The sequence below is a fragment of the Perca flavescens genome, chromosome 16 (assembly GCF_004354835.1).
Source record: "Perca flavescens isolate YP-PL-M2 chromosome 16, PFLA_1.0, whole genome shotgun sequence".
NCBI lineage: Eukaryota > Metazoa > Chordata > Actinopteri > Perciformes > Percidae > Perca > Perca flavescens.
Window position 1 is genome coordinate 27,338,220 of NC_041346.1, and position 27,159 is coordinate 27,365,378.

Sequence of the window (27,159 nt, forward strand, 5' to 3'; positions counted from 1 at the left end):
ACCTCCAGACAAAGCAGCTCGCCTCTCCGTCTGTAATATCTGCAACACCCACCGGTTTAACGCCGCAGCCTGAAAACAAATACGGTCGCTTTTTTAACCCCGTTTTAACGCTTTTCTGGTCTCAAATCTCACAAAGGATTAACGGCCGTGCGGGAATTCCGCCATCCGGTCCTTTTTTTTTTTTTTTTTTTTTTAGCACGGAGCTAACCGGACAGACCCCGCCTTCTCTTAATTTGTCAACAAAGGGGTTTGACAAGCTCGGAGAAGCCCTGCCCCCATGTTTCCATAAAAGGATGATCTGGCCATACACGGCCAACAAGCAAGCCGTGGCTAACCTCTTCCCGTCCCCGTACCGTTCATATGGTGCGTTGACTTCCTCCGTCGCCGTTAAAGCGGAGCTATCATGGCGGAGCGCGTGCAGCAGCCCCCAGCCAAGCGGCTCTGCTGTAGACCGGGGTACAACGCAGCATGCAGGCAAGGCCAGCGGGCCGCGGGGGCGCATTGTGGCGGCTCCGGGGCCACCCAGGGCGAATCGAGCAAGACCCAGAACCCGGAGACTCTCCTGGACATCGCGGCGAGGAAAGTCGCGGAGAAGTGGCCGTTTCAAAGGGTAGAGGAGCGTTTCGAGCGGATCCCGGAGCCCGTTCAGAGACGGATCGTTTACTGGTCTTTCCCCAGGAGCGAACGGGAAATCTGCATGTACTCGTCGTTCAACACCGGCGGGGAGGAGATCGGAAGTAGCGGGGAGAGCAGCGACGAAACGCGGCTGCCTTTCCGACGGGGCATCGCTCTGCTGGAGAGCGGCTGCGTGGACAACGTACTGCAAGTCGGTGAGTGGTGTGATGGGACCGGGGGGCATTTCGAGTAAAAATATAACCCTATCTGACAATTAATCACCAAGAAAACAACAACACGACCCATTTAAATGATTTCATGTGTGGATATCGAGTAATATGGATAGATAAAGTGACCCGGGTTTGACAACAAAGGGTGAAGCGCTCAGGCGAGAGCCCACAATGGGGCTTTAACTCTGCTGTGTGCATGAATGGGAATGTGTGACTGGGGCATTTAAATCCTGTTTTGCTTGGGGGCAGTTTGAATGTGAAATGTATGGTACAAAGCCTCAAAATCCTCTAATTGCGTTTGAAAATCACGCTGTGGCTTTAACAAAAGAGGAATCCCCACAATTTCACATTTAAACGCCACCAAACTTCATTGAGAAACTTCCACATGATAAAGGATAAATGTGCTGCTGGTTTTTAGAGGCGTTAATAAATTAGGCTAATGGGAGATTCAACCATGTCAATTTAAGACACGAAAGTAAGATTTTTTTTTTTTAAAGCTCTTGTGGGGTCAAGTCACGAGACTTGTCAAGCTGCTTTAGTATCAGAAATCACCAATGTATCCTTAATTTCAGAAATTAAATATCGATTTAAAAAGCATTAAAGCTCTTTTTTTATCACAATTTCTTGCTTGATGTCTTACATTATGTGCGTTTTGCTGTTCAGAAACACAGCCTGACCTTTTTAAAATCCTTTTTTTTTTAAATGATTACATAAAAGTATTGAGTAATAAAGGAAGTGCTCAGGGCTGGGTTGATACTGTCAACTGACACACATTGCATTTGAATGAGTTGTCCTGTGTGTGGCACAGTTCAAATGCTTGTTTATGCACGTTGTGTCTTTGTCAGTTTACATATTTCTTTTGATCAGCAGAAATAATAGGTGTGAAATATTGAGTTGGAGAGCAGTCAATATTCAGTCTCACATTGTCGTGATCGAGTGGGTCTCTGGCATGTTATTACTGGAATGTTTTAGCAGATTAGCCATTACATAAGTAGATGTGCTCTCTTTCCAAATGGCAAAAGACCAGTCACCGTATGTCAGTTTGTTTAAAACCACCTGAAAGGAGCTTTTTTTCTTTTCTTCTTTCTGCGTGAAACAGGAACAGACACCTGTGTGCTGAACTGACAGCTGCATGTGCATGACAACTTTTACTCCTCCAACAACACAAATCGACGACTCTGTAACCTTACATTTAATGTAATTTTGGTTGTGTTTTTTGTACTATTTTAATGTGCTTAGGCCCTCCTTTTTGAGATTTTAATTACCCAGCACACATATCAAATGCCCTGCATTCCCATTGTGAGTTTGGCACTTTGTTCCTATTTTCATGTTCATTTGTGTCTTTCAAGCTTCCTGTCGCCTCCAAAAGGAAGGCAAACAAAAGCATCTTTTCACTCCCTTGTTAAGTAGAAGAGATTTGGAAAGGAGGAAGCGTATTGAGCACAACGCTTCTTTTTAAAAGGGCCGTGATTCACACCAGTTTGCAGCCAATTGGTTCGGGGTTGTGTCTTTGTGTGTGTCTGTAATCGACCACAGAGAGGGAGAGAGCTTTGGCCGTGGTAGGCGTGTTGTTGAGTTGAAGGGCTGGTTTTTCAGTTTTCAGCCTTATATCATTACATGGTCAGCCTGGGGTCTTTGATTGTGTCTGTCACCTGTGAGTTCACCAGACTCGGGACACCGTCCCTGAGAGCGCCGAGGACTGTAATCCCATTACTCTGCATGGTTAATTTGTATTGTAATGCAATCTGAACACTTCAGTTGCTGCATGACACGTCCCTCTTCCCCCCCCCCCCCTCCACACTTTTAAATGCATGTGGGCTTTGTGAAGGGCAGCAGGGAATACACACTCTCATCACACGCACACACACACACACAGCCTCTGTCCTGCCAAAATAAGAGGCCTATATATTCCCAGATATTGGGAAATGTTTCTCTAGAGAAGAAACCGAATCTGGGTTGTTATTCCAGAGAGTGAGGGGGGTGGGGGGGGGGCTCGATCGGCATGCTTACAAAGAGGACACACACACACACACACACACACAAAAACTCACACGGAGGGAGGGTTTCTTTCTTGGCTGATTGCACCCTAGCCTGGAATTTGCTGGAAAAATAGAGCCAAGAAGTGATAAATAAAGGATGTAATCTCCCCACGTGTGGGCTGTACCACAGGAGGGAGGTTTTCTCGCAGCAGACCTGGAGGAAATGAATTGGCACACATTTGCTGTGGACCCCTCATAAAGCACAAAGATAAAGGTAGCCATTTTTTTTTTTTTTTTTTTTCACAAGAGCAAATACTGCAGCTTCTCAAGTTTAGAGATGAGGGCTACTCTATTCCCCGGTTGGAGCCAACATCATTGCTGGTGGTGATGTTATTGAGCTGCGAGGTGGACTACCAGCACCAAAGAAATAACTGAAGTGTGCTGCTCCTCCAAATACACTCTAGGCTGAAGGCAGTTTAATACCAAACAATGATAATAGATCTAGAGCTGAAATAAATCGACTGTTTTGACAAGCAGTTAATCATTTTAAAACATTTTTGGAGCAAAAAATGCCAATAATTTGATCGTTCCAGCTTCTCAAATGTAAGAATTTCAGGCTTTTCCTTTTCTTCCATTATAGTAAACTGAATCTTTTATTTTTTTTGTTGGTTGGACAAAAAAAAGCAATTTTAAGACCTCCCATTGGGCTCAGGGACCGGTTTTCCTTATGTTTTATAAACCAACAGTTAATGGAGAAGATAATCCTCAGATTTATCGATAATGAAATAATAATTCTGTGATTTTTTTCTGCTTGTTAACATGCACCAACTTTAAAAAATCAAACATTAACAACAGAAAAAATGCAAATACAGTTTCCACCATTGTTACAGTACAATGCAATAATTTATTCATAACCGGTCGTTAATTGTTGCTATGCTTGCCATCAGCGATTTAATTACCTTAAACATTTCATTGAGTCTCTAATTGAAAGTAGGAAAGGCAAAGTCATTTCTTTTGCCCATAAAATGTAAAGACTTTTACTGATGAATGCATAAAATGAGATTGGAAATTGGCCTTTTTTTAAAATCAATTTTCAGCCAATAACCCATGACGCCGTGGTCCAAAACAAACTGGATTGTCACTTAACAAAGCTCAGGCAGCTTCTTATTGACACCAATTCCACATCCTCCTTTATCTCTTTTAAATCTCTTTATAAACTCACAGAGGAAGACGAGCTGCTCCGGTGTGAAGTCATTTTGCAGTCGAGTTTCATGCCGAGAAGCAGCTGAGAACATGAAAGCCTTCTGTCTAAATCGGTTTGCACTCAGGGTCAGAAAGCAGAAATATTTCCTGTGTGCAGAAACAGCAGTGTTCTACAACATGTTGTATATTTTCTGCATTTATTACAGAAGAAAATCCAACAAAAATGGAAAACAGCTGTGTCTGAGGTATAACGAAATGTCCAGCCATAGTACAGCTTCAGCCACCACAAACATAACGTGACTTTCCCCCAAATAAACTATTTTAACTTCAAAACCTTTCTCGAACCCAGCTGTTTATAGGCCCTAAGGCAAGACAAGGTGTGATTTTTAATCACTTAATGTTTGTAACTCAGAACAGGTTTCAGTTCTGATAGGAAACTGTTCAAAAAGCAGTTCAGGTACAGATACAAAACATCACTCATTTTGCTAAGAGTCTACAAGAGTTAATGATGCCATAAATCACAACGTAAAGGACAAAACATCCGGGCTACATGCAAAATAAAAAAGGGAAAGTTGAAATTGAAGGTGTTGTATGCCTATCTGCTAGGATATTTGTCATGTAGTGGGGTTAAAAAAGGAAGCAACAGCTTGAATAATAAATATATAGTTACAATCTATTTAATTCTTTACCAGAGGCTGATAATAATAGATAATTATTAGATATTATATAGATAATAATAGAAGTGAGCAAATGTTTCCTGGTACTTTAACTGCGATGCTAAAAGCTTTCTAACATGCAAATGTTAAGCAGGTATAATATTATTCACCATGTTCACCATCTGAGTTCGTGAAAAGCACTATATAAATTACATTTATTATTATTATTATTATTATTATTATTAGTGTAGCTTGTTAGCATGCTAACAGCTGCTAAGTTGCCCAAAACCCAAAGCACAGCAGTGGATGATGGGTATGCCGTTGTGTGTTAAGGTATTTGGTCATAAAACAAAGTATTGGACCTTACGCTGATGCTAGAGCTAAGTCCTTTTGGATTCATCTGCTGGGGGAAAAACAAAATTTTATGGCAATCTATGATGCAGTTCTTGAGTTATTTTAATCTGGATTTAACTAGTGGATCGAGACACATTGTCATCCCAGGAGCCCAAAAAAAAGATTTTGCTATTCATAATAAGACATCCTGGATGTTCTCATCGAGACCAGATTCCAGCGATGTGGTCAATATAAGAGGATTAGCTTCTCTTTCATAAACACTTTTTTAAATCCAACCATGTTCCCTTTTGATTGTGGCACTCAAACACAATGTTCTCTCCGGCCTCGCTGAGTCGCTGCCTCTTGGACCAGGGCTGCAACTAACGATTCATTTCATCATCAATCTATCGACTACTTTCGCGATTAATCGGTTAGTCGTTTGGTCTATAAAATGTCAGACTGTTGTGAAAATGTCGGTCAGTGTTTCCCAAAAAGCCCAAGATGACGTGTCCTCTTGTTTTGTCCACAACTCAAAGATGTTCAGTTTACTGTCACAGAGGAGAGAAGAAACTAGAACAATATTCACAATTTAACAAGCTGGAATCAAAAATGACTCGAACCGATTAATCGATTATCAAAATAGTTGGAAATTTATTTAATCGATTCATCTTTGCAGCTCTAGTTTATTATCAGCAGCGCAGAATTCAAATTTATACAACGCCCGACATGTAAACAGGGTGACTGTAAGTGTCATGTGAAATAAAAACCGGTCTATGGTGAGGTGTAAATCCAAAACAAACACGTGCCAAAAAGTAAACCGTTAAAGGTGAGGCTCCTAAAGAATCAAAAACCCCATGCACAAAATACTAGCAGCGTTGTTCACCCTAGAACACTTTATTTTTCTTCTTCTTTTTCATAAGAAATGACTCAAACCGATGTAATTGATTTATTAAAATAGTTGCTGATTTAATTTAATAGTTGACACTGAAGGTGTCATCATGAAACATGACGTGGTCTGTGTTCATCCACGCCGGTGCACGTTGAGGTATATGTTTGAGCTGAAGTATAGGCTTCACCTACACGGTAAAGTATAGGCTGCAGTTGTTTATGCTTAGCTGCACACGCTTTCGTCAAAAACAACTTTTTAAACTGGAGGAGGAGGAAAAAAAATCAGGGATGTAAACTAATGTACACTATTACATTTACCTGAGTAAGGTTGGTTTGTGTCTACGGTGGGAAAACATGTGCTCTAATATGTTTGTTAGCCGTGTTACCCGTGTTATTAGGTCACATTTAAGCTGCTTGCACTCTACAGGAGGTCAAGTTCATACCTTTAGGGGCCCTTTTCTCTGCGTCTGATCTCATGGTAATGGGCTTCCTTCTGCAGTATCAGGTCAAATGTCATTAAGACATCAATGCTGTTGGTATGCAGTGTTTGTTGTTATTGATGGGATAATGTTAATCCCTCCCTCTTTCATCTTCTCTAGTTTCATCTTAAATTCCTCTAATTCAGCCAGGAATTAGAGGAATTTAAGATTAAACTAACTGTTATTCTCATTATAGATTTGCTTTGATTACTTCTTGGGTCAGAAAATTGTGAAAAATGTTCCTCGTAGTGGCCTAAAAAAGCTCCGGCTGACACAACCCTAAGATATTCAGTCTACTTATATGGAAGACAAAGAAAGCCATCATATATTCATATTTGAGAAATCCCAACCTGTAATTATTTTGGGTTAAAAAATGTCCTCTCGCTTATTGTTCCAAAGTGTATCTGTTGATTACTTGTTTTCTCTGTGATCGGAGAATGAGGTTTGGTTCATCTATTGTTATTTATTCATCTAAAAAAGAGGTTTTCAAACTGTGAGGGAGAGACGTTGGGCAAAAGATACTGTGCGAGTGCCACAATTTACGTCAAAAATGGATCTCATTCTTTGAGTCATAACTGCGACGTATCTCCGATGTCCATCCCAAATAAACGTCCATAAATCTGCTTAGAAATCCTTGAAGAAAACACTCTTTCATAACTCCAGAACTTGCCTGAGAAGCAGCATGTTTTATTTAGTCGCTAAGATATCTGGTGATAGTTTTATCTCTCCATCCGTGGGTAAACTACACACAGGAACTGCTAGAAGCTCATTTGGCATACTTTTAATTTGCCAAAAATGTAAACAAATATAAGTTACAATTGCATCTTTTCACTCTCTAGAAAGTAGAATTGATTTTTTTTGTAGCCCACCGCTAACTAAATTCCTCTATGGCAACATAATTGTTTAAAACTCCCAAATTATAGGAACTGTAGTTTAAAAAGTAAGAGCATGTATTTTCTGTCTGGGAGAGATTTGTGCATGTCGCTGAGGGAGTGTGTGTGTGATTGTTTGCACAACCCTACCAATTAAAACTCAGCTGCCCCTGAACTGGTTATACATCAACATTACTGTCATTTTATACACTGAAGTGCAGAATTTGAGACTCTGTGCTCAAGTCTTGTCACAGGCCTGTTGCTTCGCAGACCGAGGGAGTGATATGGACCGATAGTCTGTTGTCACTGCAGTCTGTGGATTGGTGGTCTACCGGGTGTCTGTTTCTGTGCTCAGATGTTGGGTTTGGTGCTGCCGGCAGCTCGGCAAACTGTCACCACACGGTGAAATCTCACCAGGTCACTCTGGTGCACTTCTGTCGTCACGGGAATGAGACCAAGTCCAGCTAACGAGTAATTTAAATTGCCGATTTAATCCATCGATTATTTTCTCAATTAGTTGTTTGATCTATGAAAGTGTGTTCTCCAAAGCCCAAGGTGACGTCCTTGAATTTGTTGTTTTCCTTAGAAATGACTCGATTATCAAAATAGTTGCCGATTCATTTAATAGTTGACAACTAATCTGTCCATCTTTGCCTCTCTCTAGTCAAAACGGTGCCAGGTCGGCCCCAAAAAGAACCGGGTGGCTTGGCAATCATCCAGTGGGGCGCAGTGTCCTAAGACTCCGATCCTTAAGTCAAAGAACAAATCCCTTAACTAAAAGTGCTCTATTACAAGTAAAAGTTCTCCTACTTAAGTATCAGTATTTTAAACCAAATGTACTTACAGTATCTGCAGTAAAATGTTTCCGGTGATCTCTGATTCTGTGTGACATTATGAGATATTAACACTGCACAGCATGTTACTGCTGTAGCTGCTCCACGTGGAGCTACGTTAACTACTTTATATACAGTTAGATAGTTTGGACCCCTCCCCAAAGGGTCACCAGATAAATTTGAGGGGTCGAAAGATGGTTAATGTGAGAGAGAAGGAGAAGAAGAAACTCTGTTCTGATACTGTACAGCTTTTTCTGTCAAATACTTTCAAATAAGCTAACATCTTTGGGCCTGGATCCGTTATTCAAATGAAACTAGAAGTTCAGTCTTTTAGGTGGACCTGAAAACAACTCCTAACCATCTGAAACGTGAAGCTCTTTAGCTGCTAAATGCTCCACAGTGTTTACCAGCTAGTCGCTAACAGGACCCCCCTTTCATATTGTTTTTATAAAAAATTATTGATTGATTATCGCCGCTTCAACTAAATCTCTGATAATGTGATGCAGTTCATATCTATACACTTGACTGCTTAACTCAGCACACTCTATGGAATTAAACTTCAGATAAGCACATCAAAGCACAATTTGTGTTATCTCTCACACACGCACACACACACACACACACACTAATGCATACATGAGGCTTCAGGCCTTCTTGTGTACATACTGATTACTACCGGCTCGCTCTCTCATCTGCAATTTTATGAAGAATCAATGAATCGGCGCACACCTATTGAATGATGCAACGCTTTGTAAGTATGTTAAGGGAGATACACACACACACACACACACACACACACACACACACACACACACAGCCTTGTAAGTTGTTGATCTGCATTAATGGTGTATGCATAGCATGCTTCTGCTCGGCAAGATCAATTTTTATTGGAGCTACATCAGGCGCGTAGTTTGCAACGAAAGCAAAACCTGACACTTTTGAAAAATTGTTTTACAATACACTGACCATTCTTGTATAAAATTACGGACAGAGGCAGTGGATGTTAATGTCCCACATTACCGAGTCCGTCTTAGTTATTCTGTGGCTGCTGGTTGAAGTTTTGGAGTTCTGCCCAGGTATTTTCCAGGTCAGTGTCAAACACCACGAGGAATGTAGCTACGTTTTTTTAATTATTATTTCGGCCTCCAAACGGATAGAAGAAGCTTAATAATTGACTTATCCTGTTTAAAACCCGTTTCATTTTCAGTAGAGAATAAGACTTTTAAAGAATAAGGTTGGTGTTATTCCGTATTTTTTTTCTTTTTGTCAAAAAATGCCACGAAAAGACTAAAAGCAATGTTGGTTTTGGTCTTTTCATGGCTTTTTTTTGCCATGCAGGCAATGCTTTTGTCCTTCCCTCTAAAGAACTTCTGAAAATGTGAATCTTTAAAAACATCATACAAATATATAGTTTGAACTTTTTTAAAGTATAATATCCTAATTCAGATGTTTACGGTAGTTTTTATCAAGCAAACAGGAAGAAATAGTGAATTTGTTGTGGAGGGAGGGGGGGTTCAGCCAGTGCACCAGTGTGGCTCATTGATGTGTTTTGGACAACAGTGGAGCTCTATGGCCCAAAGGAAGAAGATATCAGGCTAATATATGTGAGTAGGATCAATTTATTGTTGTTTTTTGATATATTTTTTTTCATGGGATATATATATGAAGAGGTGAACTTCTGAATATCAAACCTTATCCTTTCAGGTTGGTCGGAAGTTATAACTTGCTCCTAATCTCTCGCCACAGCTGTTTGAGACTGGTTTAGCACCGGTTCCACATCCATCCACGTCTCCCTGATCGGTATTCCTCTGCCGTATTCCTTCATCATTAACCTTCAACTCGAGGGAGAGGAGAGGCGGCGGAGCAGGGAGTCTGATGGAGGAGGGGGGGGGGACTAGTTTACCTCCGTCTGCTCGATAGATCACGTTTTGTTCGCCTCGCTTCTTCTTGAACGCTAAATAATTCTGCTGCTAATGTAAACAACTAGGGATGCAACTTCCCATTATTTTCATGTTTTAATGAATCTGCCAATTAATAGTTTTATTCTGATAAAATGTCAGAAAATAGTGAAAAACATCCATCACCATTTAGTGACGTCTACACATATCTGGTTTTGTCCAACTAAAAAGTCCCTGAAATCCCTAAACCCCAAATATTCTGGGTTAGGAGCTGGAACAATTAATCGATGATTACGATTTTTTCTCGGTCAGATATGATGGTAAATAGAATATCTTGGAATAAAACGAGCAGTTTGAACACATCGTCTTGAGCTGAGAGAAATTATAACAGGCTTTTTTTCACTACTTTCATAGACAAATCCATGATCAAACTCATCGGCTAATTGATGAATTGCCTAATAGTTTCAGCACTAGATACAACTTTGCCTCTCAAAGAAAACAGTGGCGTAGTCTCTTTTCTTTGGGGAGTTTCTGTTAACCCCACTCTGTCTCAGCAAGTCAAAGCGTGCCGCTGTGCTCGCCTCATGGGAACGCCGGGCCTCACAGGACGGTCTCCGAAGAGGAGCGCCCTTCGGACCTCCGCAGCTCTGCAAACAGAGCACTTTAGTTAATAACAGGCAAAGTGCTTCGAGCTGTTTCAAACATATTGGCACTGCTCACGATTTTCTCGAGGTCATCCAGCGCCAAACTGCCTCCTCTTGATCTTTTTGATTCTCGTGTAGAGAGGAAATAAAAATAGCAGCGTTTGCTGTGTGGAGACTGAATGAGAAGCTTTTGTCTTTGAGCAGGCAGCCGGAGTGTGAATCGGTAGCTGCTTATGAGAAATGCTTACCTTTTTTAATGGGAACTTAAAGGTGTCATCCATCAAAGGCCGTAACGTTAAAGCTCACAGCCGGAGCGTGTTTAATGAAGACTGATGGTCCTCCGCTTCTCTCGCTTCTCCTCAGACAGCGTTAAAGCAGTTAAAGTCAAAGTGGAAATTAAAATGAATTTCCTCTGTTTGTTTGCACTTATTTGGCCAAATTTGTGATTACCAAACCTGCAAGTTTTTGGCCAGTTGGATTGGTGTTACAGTGGTTGCACACAGTGGTGTTTGCATATTTTTATATACACTACCGGTCAAAAGTTTGGGGTCACTTAGAAATGTTCATTCCACTCCCTTACAGACAGAATATCAGCTGAGATCAGTTGCATTGTTTTTTTAATCAGGGCAGCAGTTTTCAGATTACATTATGTGCTTACATAATTGCAAAATGGTTCTCGACTGTTGTAGAAAGAAGTGGCTGATCTTTAATACAATATCTACATTGCCCATTATCAGCAACCATTCATCCAATGGTCCAAAGGCCCATTCTGTTTACTAATCTGATATCATTTTAAAAGGCTAACTGAGAAAACATTGGAGAACCCTTTTGCAATTATGTAAGCACATAATGTCATCTGAAAACTGCTGCCCTGGTTAAAAAAAACAATGCAACTAATCTCAGCTGGTATTCTGTCTGGAATGGAGAGGAATGGCCCCAAACTTTTGACTGGTAGTGTATAAAAAAATAAGTAATTGTGAACACATATGATCCCCTTTTTAAGTAGTTACAGCGAAGTTGTTTGCTTATTTGCACATCCAGCATTTACAGAGCAACATGAGTGTCCAATATCTCTCTTCTTGTAGCTCTGTTTTTGGTCTCTACCAGCTCCTGAGAGAAATCTCTGACTCTTCAGCTGCTAAATGCTCCACTATGTTCACCATCTAGTCTGTGTATGTGCTGTTTACTGCTGAGCAGGTAGTGTACAGCAGCATTTCTTTTTTTTTTTTTTTTCTGTGAAAATTGACGCTGTGAGAGTAAACCACAAAAGTAAAATTGTGGGCCTGATAGAAAAACAACGAGCTGAGTCTCCCTTTTTAAAGCTCTGTGAAATACACACAAAATGGCACAATGGGTTCTCCCAAATGTTTAATGTTGTAAAGGGACGGATGTCTTTGTTAGCGGTACACAACCCGCGATGTTATAAAGGGTTGAAAAGTTTGGACTTGACTGATTCCACGAAACGATTCAAACCGTTTTATCCTCTTTTTGAATAATGGAAAATTGTTTGTATAGTTGATATATTGCCTCACACAAAAACTGGAGAATTCAAACTGAAGTTTGGCTCGAAACACGCATGCCCCCCTCCTGCATGTGAACCGGCTCTGCCAGATAATGCTCCTGCCATCTGCTCTCAGGATCTATACGCCTGTGCTTGTCAGGCCCGGGGAGAGAAATCGTGCTGGTGTTTGCTTAGACAAATGTACTCAGACTCAGTGTCGCATAATGTTAACCCATTGACTGTGAACCGACACTGTCGTCACAGGACCTAAAAACCATCCGCTTCCTGCAATCTGCATCAGCTTCACTTGGGGATCTCCTGTCTGGTTTCAGTTTATTATTCTGCCTCTTTGCGGGCTTCACCTTTTGCACCCACGTCTGTGTCTGTAATAACAAGAGAATGATCTCGTTCTCCTGGTCCAGCTGTAGAGGCAGGCCTTTCCCCAACCTTCAGCATAGCTCCCTGACTCACACACGCGTTGCTGCTTTTCGGGGCGAGTGCCTCGACGCTTCGACAGGTACTGCGTGTTCAAAATGAGACAGGTAAAACCAGGTTTAAATGTGCATGTTGGAAGCATTCGATCGTGTGTCCGTCGTCTTTCAGGAAAACCGTTGCACAACTGTTGACGTCACTTTTCAAGCAAAAGTCCAAAAGTGTATCATTATGATTAGTGGATCTTATATATGCAGCCATTTACCGTTCTCTTGTTCTGGCTCCTGTCTCATGTGATAATAAACTGAATATATTTGGGGTTCGGACTGTTGTCGGATGAAACAATTTTCCGCTCGGGCTTTAAGAAATTGGGATGGATTTGATGCTATTTTCTGTTATTTTAGAGGCCATACGACTCCCAAAATCCGAACAAGAAGTCCTTTTAAGCTGCAAAACCAAACAAATCTTTAGCTTCTCTTTAGCCACACGTAACAGCATGTTGCTCTGTGATTGGATGTTTCTTACAAAAAAGAAGTTGTTAACTTCTCCTGTGATGTTTTTATGTCTTATGCTTTTTTTTAATTTTTTCTTCAAAATCACAATCCAAGCTGTAGAAAAGCTTCATCTGTAGGTCACCTGACATTGTCTATTGGAAAAATTAATGGGACCAATAATAATAATAATAATAATAATAATAATAATAATAATAATAAGACCCACAGGAGACTTTATGCAACAGAGTAGTTTTCTCCAAGAAGAGCAAACTAACCTGCGTGTATAAAATCAGTGCAGTGCTCCTTTTAATGGAGAAAGTAATTGGCAGAGGATTCGATAATGAAGGTAATCGTTGTTGCAGCTTGTATGGAAATTAGATTTAATAATCTATCGCTTTTAAAAAAAATACAAAAAAACAGTCACTCTACAAAGCTCACATGCACACTTGCACACCTCCCGAGATGACACAAGCTCCCACAAGCCCTGCAAAACTCATCCGGTATGTTTCTGGGGTTTCAAGTTGAGTCATTGTTTTCATCTGTTAAAGGCGAGTAATGTCGGCCCGTGTGATGGAAACGGGATGCACTTGAAAAACGTATCGACTCTGGGCTTTAATTCGGTTTACAGCAGGGAGGGGCCGTGGAGGTTGAAGGAGGACGATCGGATGAATGTGTGCAGCTGCATGCTGACTTCAAATGAGGGGAGAAGGAAACGCTGCATTCAGAGTCCTACTTACTTAAAGTACATTAAAAGTAAAAGTACTTTGGCTGATACAGTATCTGAGTCTGATTCTGACTCTATTAGATATCAAGCGTCAATGTAAGAGCTGCACGTTACAGTTTTAGCTGCTCCAGCTGGAGCTTCTTTTTATTTATTTTTATTTTTGGGGCATTTTTAGGCCTTTTATTCAACAAGACAGCTGAAGACACGAAAGCGGAAAGAGAAGGGGAATGACATGCAGCAAAGGGCCGCAGGTCGGAGTCGAAGCCGGGCCTGCTGCGTCGAGGAGTAAACCTCTTTATATGGGCACCCACTCTACCAACTGAGCTATCCGGGCACCCCAGCTGGAGCTTCTTTAACTACTTTTATATACAGTAAGATAGTTAAGTCCAGAGGTTCCCAACTCCAAAGGGTCATAAGATGAATCTGAAGGGTTGTGGGATGATTAATGTGAGAGAAAAAGAAGTTCTGATACTATAATTCTTTTTTGGGACTTTTCGGTGATCTTTTGCTGTTTTTTTTGTGTGAAATATTTGAGAGTTTTACCTTGTTGGGCGTCGAACAGTAGGTTTCCAACTTTCAAGAAATGTCATCATTAATTAATCTATATATATATATATGAATATTTTCTTGATTAGCCTAATTAGGTTTAATCTATAAAACATTCAAAAACAACATGAAACGTGATCGTCACAATATCGTAATGAACACGCTGACGTCATGAAATGTTTGTTTTGTCCGACCAACCAAAAATAGTTAACTTACTGTAATGTAAGACCAAAAAAACACAGAACCTGGAACTATCACTTTTTTTTGCATTTTTGCTTAAAAAATAATTTAAGTGATTCATTCTATTCTAAAGTAACTATTAGCTATTATATAATAAATGTGCTGGAGTAAAAAGTACAATATTAGCCTCTAACATGTTGTGGAGTAGAAGTATAAGGTAGCATAAATACTCGAGCAAAGTACCCCAAAGTTTTACTTGATCTACTTTGTTATTCTCCAGCCACTGACAGGTATCATTTGTATTCACCAGCAGAGTTGTGTGTGTGTGTGTGTGTGTGTGTGTGTGTGTGTGTGTGTGTGTGTGTGTGTGTGTGTGTGTGTGTGTGTGTGTGTGTGTGTGTGTGTGTGTGTGTGTGTGTGTGTGTGTGTGTGTGTGTGTGTGTGTGTGTGTGTGTGTGTGTGTGTGTGTGTGTGTGTGTGTGTGTGTGTGTGTGTGTGTGTGTGTGTGTGTGTGTGTGTGTGTGTGTGTGTGTGTGTGTGATGACGAATCACACGGCAGCTGAACAGGAAGGCAGCTCCAGCTGGTAGATGAGATGCAGCGCGGATAAAGAGCTGGTTGGTTGCAGGTGCTCGGACAGGAAGAGACGAGATAATGTGCGGCAACAGACCCCAAAAACAAAAAAAAGACACAGAGAAAGAGTGCAAATTGATTAGCAGCGATGACTGTTTATCTCGCAGGTCAGTCACTCTGCTTTTCCTAGAAGTGTTGAGCAAGCTTTATTTCGTCAGTTTAGCCGAAATAGAAAAGGAGGTTGAGGGTGTGTGATTCTGGTTTGATGATATGGCGTGGCCTGCATCCTGTTTTGACAGCGAGGGGCCCCTCCCTCTCTGTGACGATGTAGGAAAGTATTCTTTCCTCTCACAGACGTTACGCTGACAGTTAAACGGTTTCTCTCGCCGGGCTTCAGACAAAGACAAGCCCAGACTATGTCGTTGGGCTAGTTGCTCAACACACACATGCGTACAGCAAAGATAAAGATACATACATGCTTCATTTGATTTCTCAGCTCTTATAAGCTGCTTTAAACCCTAACCTGGAGCTGTTGTCATAGCAGCAAGTCCTTAAAAACCTGCAAGTACAGACTTATTCACAGTCAGCGGATCAGCTGTTGCGATTTAATCGATTTTTAAAGAAAATTAATCAGCAATTGTTTTCAGAATCGATTATTTAAGTACTTTCTTTTTTTTTTTTTAAACCCAAAGTGCCAAAGATGTTATGATTTAGGCTCCTCAGATGTGAGAACTACACAGCTGAGAGCTAGTTTTCTTTCTCTGGACATGGAGGTTGGTCGATTATCGGTTTTGTGAGCTGTGTGATTCGAGTGAAGTGGAAAATGAGTCCCATTTTTCTTTTGTACTTTCCAAATCATGGCGATTTAAGAGAGTTAATGTTTCATGAAATGGCTTGACAAAGGTCTGAAATATTCCGGTGTACAGAGCAAAGAGCAAACGTTGAAATGGCTGGTTTAAGTTTACCAACTTTGTCTCAAAGGCCTGGAAAAGAAGGCAAGATGAAGTATTTAATTAATTAATACTGCTTCTGATTTTTCCTGTACAAGATCTTAAATGTTTCTGTCAGTGATAACAACTTGTGGTTTGGCCTGAGTCATAATTTATTTCAACGCAACAACATGAAGGAAGTGAACCCTTTTGCTTCTCACATTATGACCTCTCTGGTCTCACTTTTTTATATATGTATGCATGCAAATGTAGTGTCAGAATATGGAGCTATGAAAATGCACTTAACTTACTGGAAAGGGTTGACTCAGTCACACCTGTTTGTTTCTAATTATACACAATTGCTGTAAAGTCTTTTTTTTACGGTACAGGCGTCATATGGGGCTTTTGCATGACGCTCTTTGGGTCATAAATGTTATCTACAATTTAAAAATAATATCTAAACATTTAGATATCCTAGTTTTTGTGACTAGGTCTGATGATGCTCAGATATTATTTCAATTTTCTACTATCTGCCATCCTCCCTACATGCTGCTTCAACTGCACACACACACACACACACACACACACACACACACACACACACACACACACACACACACACACACACACACACACACACACACACACACACACACACTGGTGTTCTCGAGCTTTCTGTGCTTGTCTTAAGGAAGCAACTGCTGTCAGTTCAGAGGCCAGAGGTCACACTGATGCTCACACTGTGTGTGTGTGTGTGTGTGTGTGTGTGTGGTCACAGCACTGTAGCTTCAGTTTGACACCTCCTTCACATTTAAGGGCTTTACAAGATAAAAAGATACAGTAAACAAGCTGTGAACACAACATTGACATATCTTCATGTTAAAGTTGACACCGAGAACTTTTTGCTGTTTTACACATCGAGCAGTTGCATTTTTATATTATCGAGTCGTGTTTGTATATCTGCCTCTTCAGCAGCTAAATCCTACTACTACCTACTCCATTTTTGAGGTAAACATTGTACTTTTTACTCCCCTACCTTTTTTATGTCACAGCTTTAGTTAGCAGAGTGGAGGCTGTTATCTCAGCTGATAGCGAGTGCTGTTCCAGAGGAGGGAAACGGGGACATTAAAGGGAAAAACTAAATGCAGAAACAGCTGGAGTTGCACCACCAAAGTTCAGGTTACTCCGAGTTAGCTCCACTCAGAGACCCAACGTCTCCCGATGCATTTGTTCCCACAGAGTTCACAGAGTGGGCTTCTCCCATCGGCCTTTTGTTGGCCTGCCTCACTCATGTGCTGCCTATTCCCACATCAAGTTTTTCCTTTTCTTCCTAGTTATTTTTGTCAGAATCTGTCCTGATGTGATCAAAGACGTGATGTAAATAATTTAGAAGATTAAGAATACTTTCATCTTCCTCTTTTTTTTTTTTTTTCTTTCATTCAGCTCCTGTAGATGCTACCAGAGATATCAAAGGCACTCTAGCACCATACATAAACTTCAATTAATCGATTGTAGCTATTTAAAGGAACAGTTCAACATTATAGGAGAATGTTGCCTTCTTGCCAAGAGTTAGATAAGACCATTAATACAACTCTTATGTCTGTACATTAATATGAAGCTGTAACCAGGAGATAGTTAACTCATTAGCATAAAGACTGGAACAAGGGGAGGAAACGGCTAGCCTGACAGGAAGTCCCTGCACCGGGCCAAGAAATAATCCGGCACAAAGTCCCCGTAAAACCATAATTCAACTTTTTTTTTTTTTTTTTTTCAAACAAGCAAGATATATAACGTGGTAATTAGTGAGCTTTAGAGTTGCTGCTTCGAGAGCCAGGCTATTTGTTTCCAGCCTGTATGCTAAGCTAAGCTAACTGGCTTTCATATTTAATGTACAAACAAGAGATTGGTATTAATCTTCTCCTCAAACTCTCTGCAAGAAATGTCGAACTATTCCTTTTTTTTTTTTAAAGTACGTGATTCAGAGGCTCGCTCGCGATTTAATAAACGACAATCCGATCAACATGTAAGCAAAGACTAAAAGCTTTTTATTAGATTTTATTTGCGCCTTCATGGGATTCCTGTGCTCATTAGCAGCAGCAGCTCTGCGAGGATCTCCGTGGAGGCCGGGCGGTGTCTCTGGAGTGGGAACAAATGCATTTGGAGAGGAGAGGCTCTGGCTGGCCCGCTGATGGTCCTCCGAGGCTAAACAAATGACTTTCAGCGAGCACATCGGGAACAGACAGCACTCAAACAAATGCTATTAAAAGGGAGGGAAAAAACCAGGGAGGGAAAATCTCCTCTCCTGTCCCTTCTCTAGAAGCTTGTTGTGAAACCTCCAACGGCCGTTATTTATCTTAGCGAAGACGTAAATGTGCGGGCGAGGTTGCATGTTTGTGTGTCCGTGATCCTCCACGGAGGAGCAGCCTCCATCAGGGAGCTGAATGTGAACTGGTGGTTGTTTTCCGAAGTTATTAATACTTTTACTTAAAGCTCCAGTGTGTAACGGGTTTAGTTGTTCATTATCAAAATCTGTGTTGCCCGTTCACAAACTTTGTCCTTTTTTCATGAATATTTACCTCCACCATCAATTCCAAGTATTCCTTTTGGCTTGAAATTTAACATTTGCGTTTGCATGAACTGGGGTAGACGCTCCATAAGATTAAAAAGCAAGATGCTTTTTGAAGCGTGAAGGCTACCGTAGCTGTAATACGTACTTTGAACTGCGTGGGGCGAGAGAGTTGATTGTGATATATTATGATCTCAACGCTAGACGGGAGAAATTCACACACATTGGACCTTTTTAAGTACTGGACTTAAGGAAAAATTTGAGGTACTTTGAGTTTTTCCATTTGATGTTTCTGCTAGTCCACTACATCTTGAAATCTATTTATTTTTGTTTATAATCTATTTCTTTATGATTTGAGTCATTTTTTTTTTTTTTTCCTGAATATGTTATTGTGTCTTCTCTCCTCTGTGACAGTAATCTGAAATATCTTTTGAGTTGTGGACAAAACAAGACATTTGAGGATGTAGTCTTGGGCTTTGGGAAACATATTTTTACTATTTTCTGACATTTTATAGACCAAACAACTAATCCATTAATTGAGAAAATAATCGACAGATTAACTGACAATTAAAATAATCGTTTGTTGCAGCCCTCATTTGAAATAGGGCTGGGAAATGTATCCGTATTATATCAATATCGTGATATGAGACTAGATATAATCTTGGATGTTGGATATCGTAATATCCTAAGGGTTTTTTCGATATCGAGGTATTTGGTCAAAAATATTGTAAAATTAGATTTTCTCCATATCGCCCAGCCCTAAGTTGAAGACACTAAGTTGAGTTGTGGGAAATTATGACACGCGTTTCTCACTTTTTTTTAGACATTTTATAGACCCAAAAATGTATGAAATAATCGGCAGGTGAATCGATAATAAGTACATTTTATAATACAGTCCTAGACGAGATAAACCTCTCTGAGTGCTTTGGTAGTTGTTTCAGTAAGTGGTTCATGTGTGGCTCTGCCACCACTAGGATCTGCTCTGATAAAAGCCACTGAGAGGTGGTTGCACTGTTAAAAGGCCCGTCTTTCTCTCTGCTCTCACCGACAGACTGACTCATTCGTTAGAGTGCGCTGGCTCTTTTCAAAAAGACTTTTCTAGTTTTCTCCCGGTGCTCGCTACAAGGCCAGACGGGCCGGGGGAAATGGGAGCTGTAAGACGTCGGCTTCTGGAGGAGTCGTTTTCTTGTCCGAGTGACGAGGCCGTTTGCAATGTCTCATGCGTTGTAAAGGCCGCCTCTTGTTTTTTTCTGACAGAGCTGAGGAATTTCAGTCCGCTCGGTCGAGGAGGACTCCTTCCTCCGTGTTGTATTTCAGTGCGGTTTGTTATTTCTACAGATCGGTTTCAAAAGCAGCAGATTGGATCGCAGGAAGAAGCAGATGACTGGCTAAATTACTGTCAGAAATGATTAGTGCCAAGTGTATTTATGGTCTCACACACACACACACACACACACAGATATCCAGATAGCATTGATTAGTATGCTAATATTGTAAGGAGTTTTTGGCGATCGCTTAAGAGGGACACAGATTGACCCAGTTAACTCAAATCCTCATTGACCTCATTTTGAGCTTGCATCTAGGTGCATCCCACACACACACACACACACACACACACACACACACACACACACACACACACACACACACACACACACACACACACACTTTAGCCCCCCTTTTCCATTACCTTGTTAGCTGCTGGGTATGAACCCAGTTGACCGAAGCTTGACATGCTCTGCTGTGCCTAGCTTTGGCTGCTAACGTTTAGCGAATAGTCAGCTGGCTTTCCTCTTTACTTTTTTTTTTTTTTTTTTTTTTTTTTTTTTTTTTTTTTTTTACATATTTGGTATCCGTTCCCATGGCGGCGTCATAATCCAATCAATGGGCAGACAAATGTTTCAGCCTGATTCTCTTTTTTTAAATGGTAACTTTTAAATGGTAACTTTGTAACTTTTTCAACCTTGTTTTACATGAATTTCCCTTTCGGGGCTGTTTCATGTTAAACAAAAAGGATCTTACTCAAAAATGTCTGTCTCTGCAGGGATCCTTTCCATAATGTTGTCAGACACTCGGAATAATAATCCCAGCCTGTCAGCGTCAAAAACAGCACTTTTAGTGGACAAAATATATGGTTAGGGGCTGACCGGTTGCAGTGTTCTCGCTCAATACTGGACCAGTTTTTGAAGGTTTTTGTTCACTTAGACACCAGTGCATGGGAAAATAGGTTCCAGGTTGAAAACATAAATGTAATTACCCTTTTAATGTTGCCTCTGCTAGCATTACAGAAATCATTTAACACTAACATAGCAGCCACACCACCATAAACTTTTATAAGTGTAATGGGAAGCTGATGTGGACCCAGTTGTTTTTAAGGACAGATGGTAATCCGCTCACCGTGACTATTGATTGGTTGTTTACTTCTCCTTCCTGCAGCCCCAGAGGCACCTCTGCATCTCCACGGGTGACCGATTAGGTTCCCCATTGTCACCACAAGTACACACACAAACCACAACTGGGCTGAGAGGCTCTCACTAAAGGCTGCGTCGGGCGAAAAAGCAGGTCTTCCCATTCATCTTGTATGGGGGTAGTGCTTTTGTTGGGGCCGCAGGGGGTGGCGAAAAAAAGATCAGACTTGTCAGTCTCTTTTGGGGCCATAGAGTAAACCGTAAACATCACTGCTACAAGAAAGTTTGAAAACACTATGAGGGTAGAAATCGAACCACAAGCAGTGAAGTGCGTCGGGAGTTTGTGGATCAGTCAGTCCCTCCGTCTCTTTTCTTTCTCGGTATAATGAAGCTGTAAAATATAAAGTCTACTTGTGCTACATTGGGGGGCTGTTTCAGTGACACCCCACACAACCGTACCACCCTGCAGAAAATCGCCGGATTGCTTTTTTTCTGGTCTGAACGGGAACTGTCTCGCACGCCTGACTGGCCAGCTTTTGAGGCTGAGCTGCCTGAATGGCTGACTGGTGTGTGAAGGAGGGAGGGAGGGAGGGAGGGAGGGAGGAGGGTGGGTGGGTGGGTGGGTGGGTGGGTCCTGCTCTTGTGTGCTGAGAGCTAAATGAAGGCTTTGGCCACATAGCTGAGAATGACCCCCTGCAGCCACAGCTTTAGTGGGCGATGTTGCACACCGCCTGCCTGAAGGTCTCCTCAGGCTGAACTCTGTAGGGAGCTGAGATCCTGCTCTTTCACACTTGTTTTTCCCCTCCTTACTTTAATCCTATAGAGACGGCTTAAGTCGACTACCTCGGGCTTAATTGGGAGTGAAGTGTTAAACCTTGGTTTCCAGGCGAGTGTATTCGAGTAATCTGCAGGTCTTGAAAAGTCAAAAAAAAAAGAAAAAAAAAAAAGCATAGAATGTAGTTTCTTCAACAAAAAGAAACTACATTATAGGTACTAAAAAGTCTGAAATTTAATTTATAAATAGTTTTTTCTGTATCTGTATTGCCTCTTGCCTGCCATAGGAACAGGAATGGTATTTATACAATGTTTTCATATCCGATTGCAGCCTATCTGGAGATGTTATACACCGATAAACGGAAAGTTGGATTGTTTAGACACTGGATTTTGCTGCAGGAGGCCGTTTAATCCTGTTTCTGTAGAGTTGCATTCACCCTCAGACCTGCAGCAAACACCGCTGCTAGCTGCAGCTGCTGGGAAGTATGGATTCTTTTTTTTTTTGTGCAAAAACTCAGTTGTGTAATCCATCCATTATTTGATTGGATCCATTCCCCTTATTGATGCCACTCTCATGGCTGTACATTGATATTTTAAAGCCGAAGCCAGCAGCCGTTTAGCTTAGCTTAGCTTAGCTTAGCTTAGCACAAATACTGGAAACCGCTAGCCTGGGTTTTTCAAAGGTAAGAAAATCCCTCAACCAGCTCATCTAAAGCTCCTCTTGTTTGTTTAATCTGTAGATAAACCAACGTGTAAACACAACAAGTTGTGTTTTTATGAAGGTTATGTGCTGAATTGTTTCTTGGTCAGATGCAGTGACTTCATGCTAGCTTGTTTTTATGCTAAGCTAACTGATCTTCTGTTTCCAGCTTCATATTTAATGGATAGACATGATAATGGTTTCGATCTTAACTCTTGGTAACAAAGAAAACCAATATATTTCCCCAAATGTTGAACTAATTATATTCTTAGGAATTATTGTTATATACGTACTTACCTTGCATGGCAGCTGGATTCTCACGAGAATCCCGGGATCACATGTCGCACGAAAATCCATCTAGTCAGGCTTCAAGTAAAAGCGTTTGTGTCCGAACAGCAGCAAACCAAACCAATCAGCGGCCAACGATGGCGGACGTGATAGACAGATGGGTCATCCAATCACCTTTCCAATAACTGCTTCTTAGATGGTTCGTCAGCTTAGGGACGTAGTAAATAAATGTGGTTGTCCATCATACTGTCGTACTTTGGTCTAGGGCTGCATCTAAAGATTATTTTCATTATCGATTTAACAGTGTCTTAGTTTCTACATTAATCGATTAGTTGTTTTGGTCTATAAAATGTCAGAAAATTGTGAAAATGTGGATCAGTGTTTCCCAAAAAGCCCAAGACGCGACCTCAAATGTCTTGTTTTGTCCCCAGCTCAAAAGATATTCAGTTTACTGTCACAGAGGAGAGAAGAAACTAGAACATATTCACAATTTAGAAACTAGAATCAGAGAATATTTGCTTCTTTTTTTTCTTAAAAAATGACTCAAACCAATTTAAGATAAACATTTTTGCCGATTTAATACAACAGTTGACAACTAATCGATTCATCGAATAATCTTTTGCTGGTCTACTTTGGCCAGCATGATTGATAAACGGGTATAAACATGCACATTCTGTGTGGTATTATAAAAGTCTTTAAAAAAATTCCTAAATATAACTCGGGGAACTTTGCAGACTCATTAGTGTTCTGCTGTTGGGAGGGAAGGAGTTAAGTGTGGTTGCTATGCGGTGCACAGAGCTGTATTATGCAAGCTGTGAAGCGCAGACACAGAGAGAGGAAGTGCATTACAGAATGCTGAGCTCAGGGCTTTGGCCCGCTGCCAAGCATACACTCCTGCATGTACACACACACACACACACACACACACACACACACACACACTTACACACACTCAGCTGAGGGCATACCAATTTCTTTCCAGCAGCACAGCGGCCCTCCTCCTCGAGTCACTCTCTCTCTCTTTCTGTGACGTCGTAGTTCAGCTGTGGGCCAGGCATGACTGGGGCAGGACTGCGTAACGGAGAGCACCATGCTGTGTGTGTGTGTGTGTGTGTGTGTGTGTGTGTGTGTGTGTGTGTGTGTGTGTGTGTGTGTGTGTGTGTGTGTGTGTGTGTGTGTGTGTGTGTGTGTGTGTGTGTGTGTGTGTGTGTGTGTGTGTGTGTGTGTGTGTGTGTGTGTGTGTGTGTGTGTGTGAAAAAGACAGGATGTGGAGTTTGTGTGAACTGTGATCCAGTGTGCGTTTGTGCATCTGCTCAGCAGCACCAGTAAGAACTGGCACTTTGTTGTTTTTTCTCTCTTCTTTTTCTGTACAAGTTTCACTCTCACATATTGTGTCTTGGCTCTGCATCACACGAGCTTCACCACATACGCAGACAGACACCTACTCTGTTTACAACGATCTTCCGTCCAGCAGCTGTGTGTGTGTGTGTGTGTGTATACATTTGAGCAAAGTGGAAATCAAATCTCACAGCTTGTTCCAGGGTGAATAACGCTGCTAGTATTTGCACGGGTTTTTTGATTCTTTAGGAGCCTCACCTTTAACTGTTTACTTTTTGGCATGTGTTTGTTTTGGATTTACACCACCTTTACCCCACCATAGACCGGTTTTTGACACTTACTGTCACCCAGGGGCGTAGCAAGCTTTTCAAAAGTGAGGGGGATGGATGCGATTTGTTTATTAACAATAAAAATGATGGATACAATGACAGAGGGGTACAAAATGTATAACATACAAGATATAAAAAGCTTCCCATTTAAATGAGTGATACTAGAAAAGTATAAAAACACACGAAAAATAAGTTCGCGTTTATAGTCTGTGTAGAAAGAACGGTGTCGTACTGTTTGTTAACATGGGCAAACGGAGCATAATCTAATTACGTATGTGGTAATTTGCATAAATAGCACAACAGATCTAAACATTGGGTATAGCCAGCTGAAAATGTCTTGTTGACATAAAACAGTAAAAGACTTAATGTAAAGGTCTGAATGGAACCCATAGGCTACCCATGAGCATTAATACATAGAGGCAGGAAGAAGTGCTTTAAACCAGCATTTCTTAATTAGCCTATTATTGCAGAGATGGGGTTTGGGGCTGGGTCCGTGGGACTGTCTCTGGGGATTCACTTTTTTATTTTACCTACCTTTTGTCCTCTGCATTCTCCTTACCCTTGTTCTTCCCTCAGACTCATCCCCCAGAAACAGTCCCACTGACTCAGCCCCAAACCCCATCTCTGTAATAATAATACTGGTTTAATACACTCAATAATCAATACTGGTTTAAAGCACTTCTTCCTGCCTCTATGTATTAATGCTCATGGGTAGCCTAAGTGGGTTCCATTCAGACCTTTACATTAAGTCTTTTACTGTTATATGTCAACAAGACCTTTTCACCTGGCTATACCCTATGTTTAGATCTGTTGTGCTATTTATGCAAATTACCACATACGTAATTATATTATGAGCCGTTTATTATGAATGCTATAATGTAGCTAATGTTACAGAACGTTATACTTCTTACATGGGAAACTACTCGTACATATTAGCTTTCATTTAACGTTGCTAGTGAAGTTAAAAAGGTGCAGTTACCATCCATACTAAATACAGGCTCAGTGACCACCAACTGGGTCAGACAGAGATGCACTTCCTCCTCCACTGGGAAAAACTATCTTCACTAAGAGATTTACACCTTGGAAAAATAGCCCAAAAAATAAAACTTCCCAAAGTTGACACCAGAAGAGAAGCTGGTAGTTCTCCTAGGAGAGGGGACAGCAGCTCTACTGACAGCTAAACATAATAATCTGCCTGCCACAGCCTGAGGGACTCACAACCACTTAGGATCCCAAAATTACAGATTTGTTTAGTATTGTATAGTAATTATATTAGAATAGTATATATGTGACACCTACATATTTAATATATGACATGTATTGTAGGCTATGAATTTCTGTAAACTGCTGAGAGAAAGAGAGAGAGTCTGATTACCTCCGCTGTCTGAAAACTCCTGTTTTCTGAACGATAGTTGACACATTGGCGTACTATGTGAAGACATTTCATCTGCTGTCTCAGTGTGTAATCCCCTGCTGGGTCTTCTTGCTAATAACAACTGTTTTCGTCTTCTCTGAGGTGATTTTCGACCGTTTTCGACACACTTCTTTTGACATTCTGAACTACCGCAGAAATGTCAGAGCACGTCACGTGACCATTCTAAGCGAATCACGTTGTCAGAAATTGGCATCAGCCAATGAGATTGCGCTTTTAGAATCAGCAGGATGATTAAGACTGCTGCGAAGTACACACCGTTGCCATGAAAAACGGAGTGTTGCTATCGCTACACACAGCCTGCGACGTAGCTACGGCGGCAGTTCGACGCGAGGCGTTTGTGCAAAACTGCGGAATCACTGCAGAAAAAGTGTGGGTGTTGAACCCTCTCACCGGGAAAAGTGTGGGTGTTGAACCCTCTCACCGGGAAAAGTGTGGGTGTTGAACCCTCTCACCGGGAAAAGTGTGGGTGTTGAACCCTCTCACCGGGAAAAGTGTGGGTGTTAAAACACCCACATCCCCCACCGGTGCGACGCCCCTGCTGTCACCCTGTTTACATTTCGGGCATTTTATACATTTGACTTTTGCACCTTACTGATAATCAACTATAGCTGCGAAGATTAATCGATTAGATGTCCTCTAATAAATCAGTCGCCAACTATTTTGATAATTGATTTGAGTCATTTTTGATGAAAAAAAAAGTGAAAGTTTCTCTGCTTCCAGCTTGTTAAATGTGAATATGTTCTAGTTTCTTCTCTCCTCTGTGACAGTAAACTGAACATCTTTGACTTGTGGACAAAACAAGACATTTGAGGACGTCATCTTTGGCTTCGGGAAACGCTGATCGACATTTTTCACCATTTTCTGACATTTTATAGACTAAGACTAATCGATTAATCAGAAAAAATGAATGACAGATTAATCGATTTATGAAAATAATCCTTAGTTTCAGGACTACTCTTTAATCGTTCACATTTTGTTTTTATTTGCACTCTACATATTTGCACTTTTTCCTACTTTGTACTGCAATGCTGCTGGATAAAGTCTTATCTTATCTTACATATCGAGTAGTTTTTCAGACTTACATAACATTCCTTACCCTAACCCTTCCCTTACAGTGAAACTGATCCAGTACAGACATTCAGTAAATGTACGCACACCGATGATAAACTCTTACTGGTTGCCACAGTTTGGCTCTGACCGTGGTTCTGACACCATCTGTTATCACTGGTAACCCTCTAACCCAGTCAGATGCACACTTTCACACACTAACGTTGTCTACTTCTCGTCATTACGGAGTTATTTTGGTCATAGTGT

The 27,159-nt window shown here is 41.0% G+C and overlaps 1 protein-coding gene across 1 annotated transcript in view; it reads left to right on the forward strand.

Moving 5' to 3' along the window:
• Positions 1-209: 209 nt before the first annotated feature.
• Positions 210-27,159, forward strand: part of zswim6 (zinc finger, SWIM-type containing 6) — a 51,240-nt gene continuing 24,290 nt past the window's right edge. Inside the window, exon 1 of the mRNA XM_028602257.1 lies at positions 210-830. Within this exon, the coding sequence (XP_028458058.1) occupies positions 404-830 (427 nt within the window). The 5' untranslated portion in view covers positions 210-403. The remainder of the gene's footprint in view (positions 831-27,159) is intronic.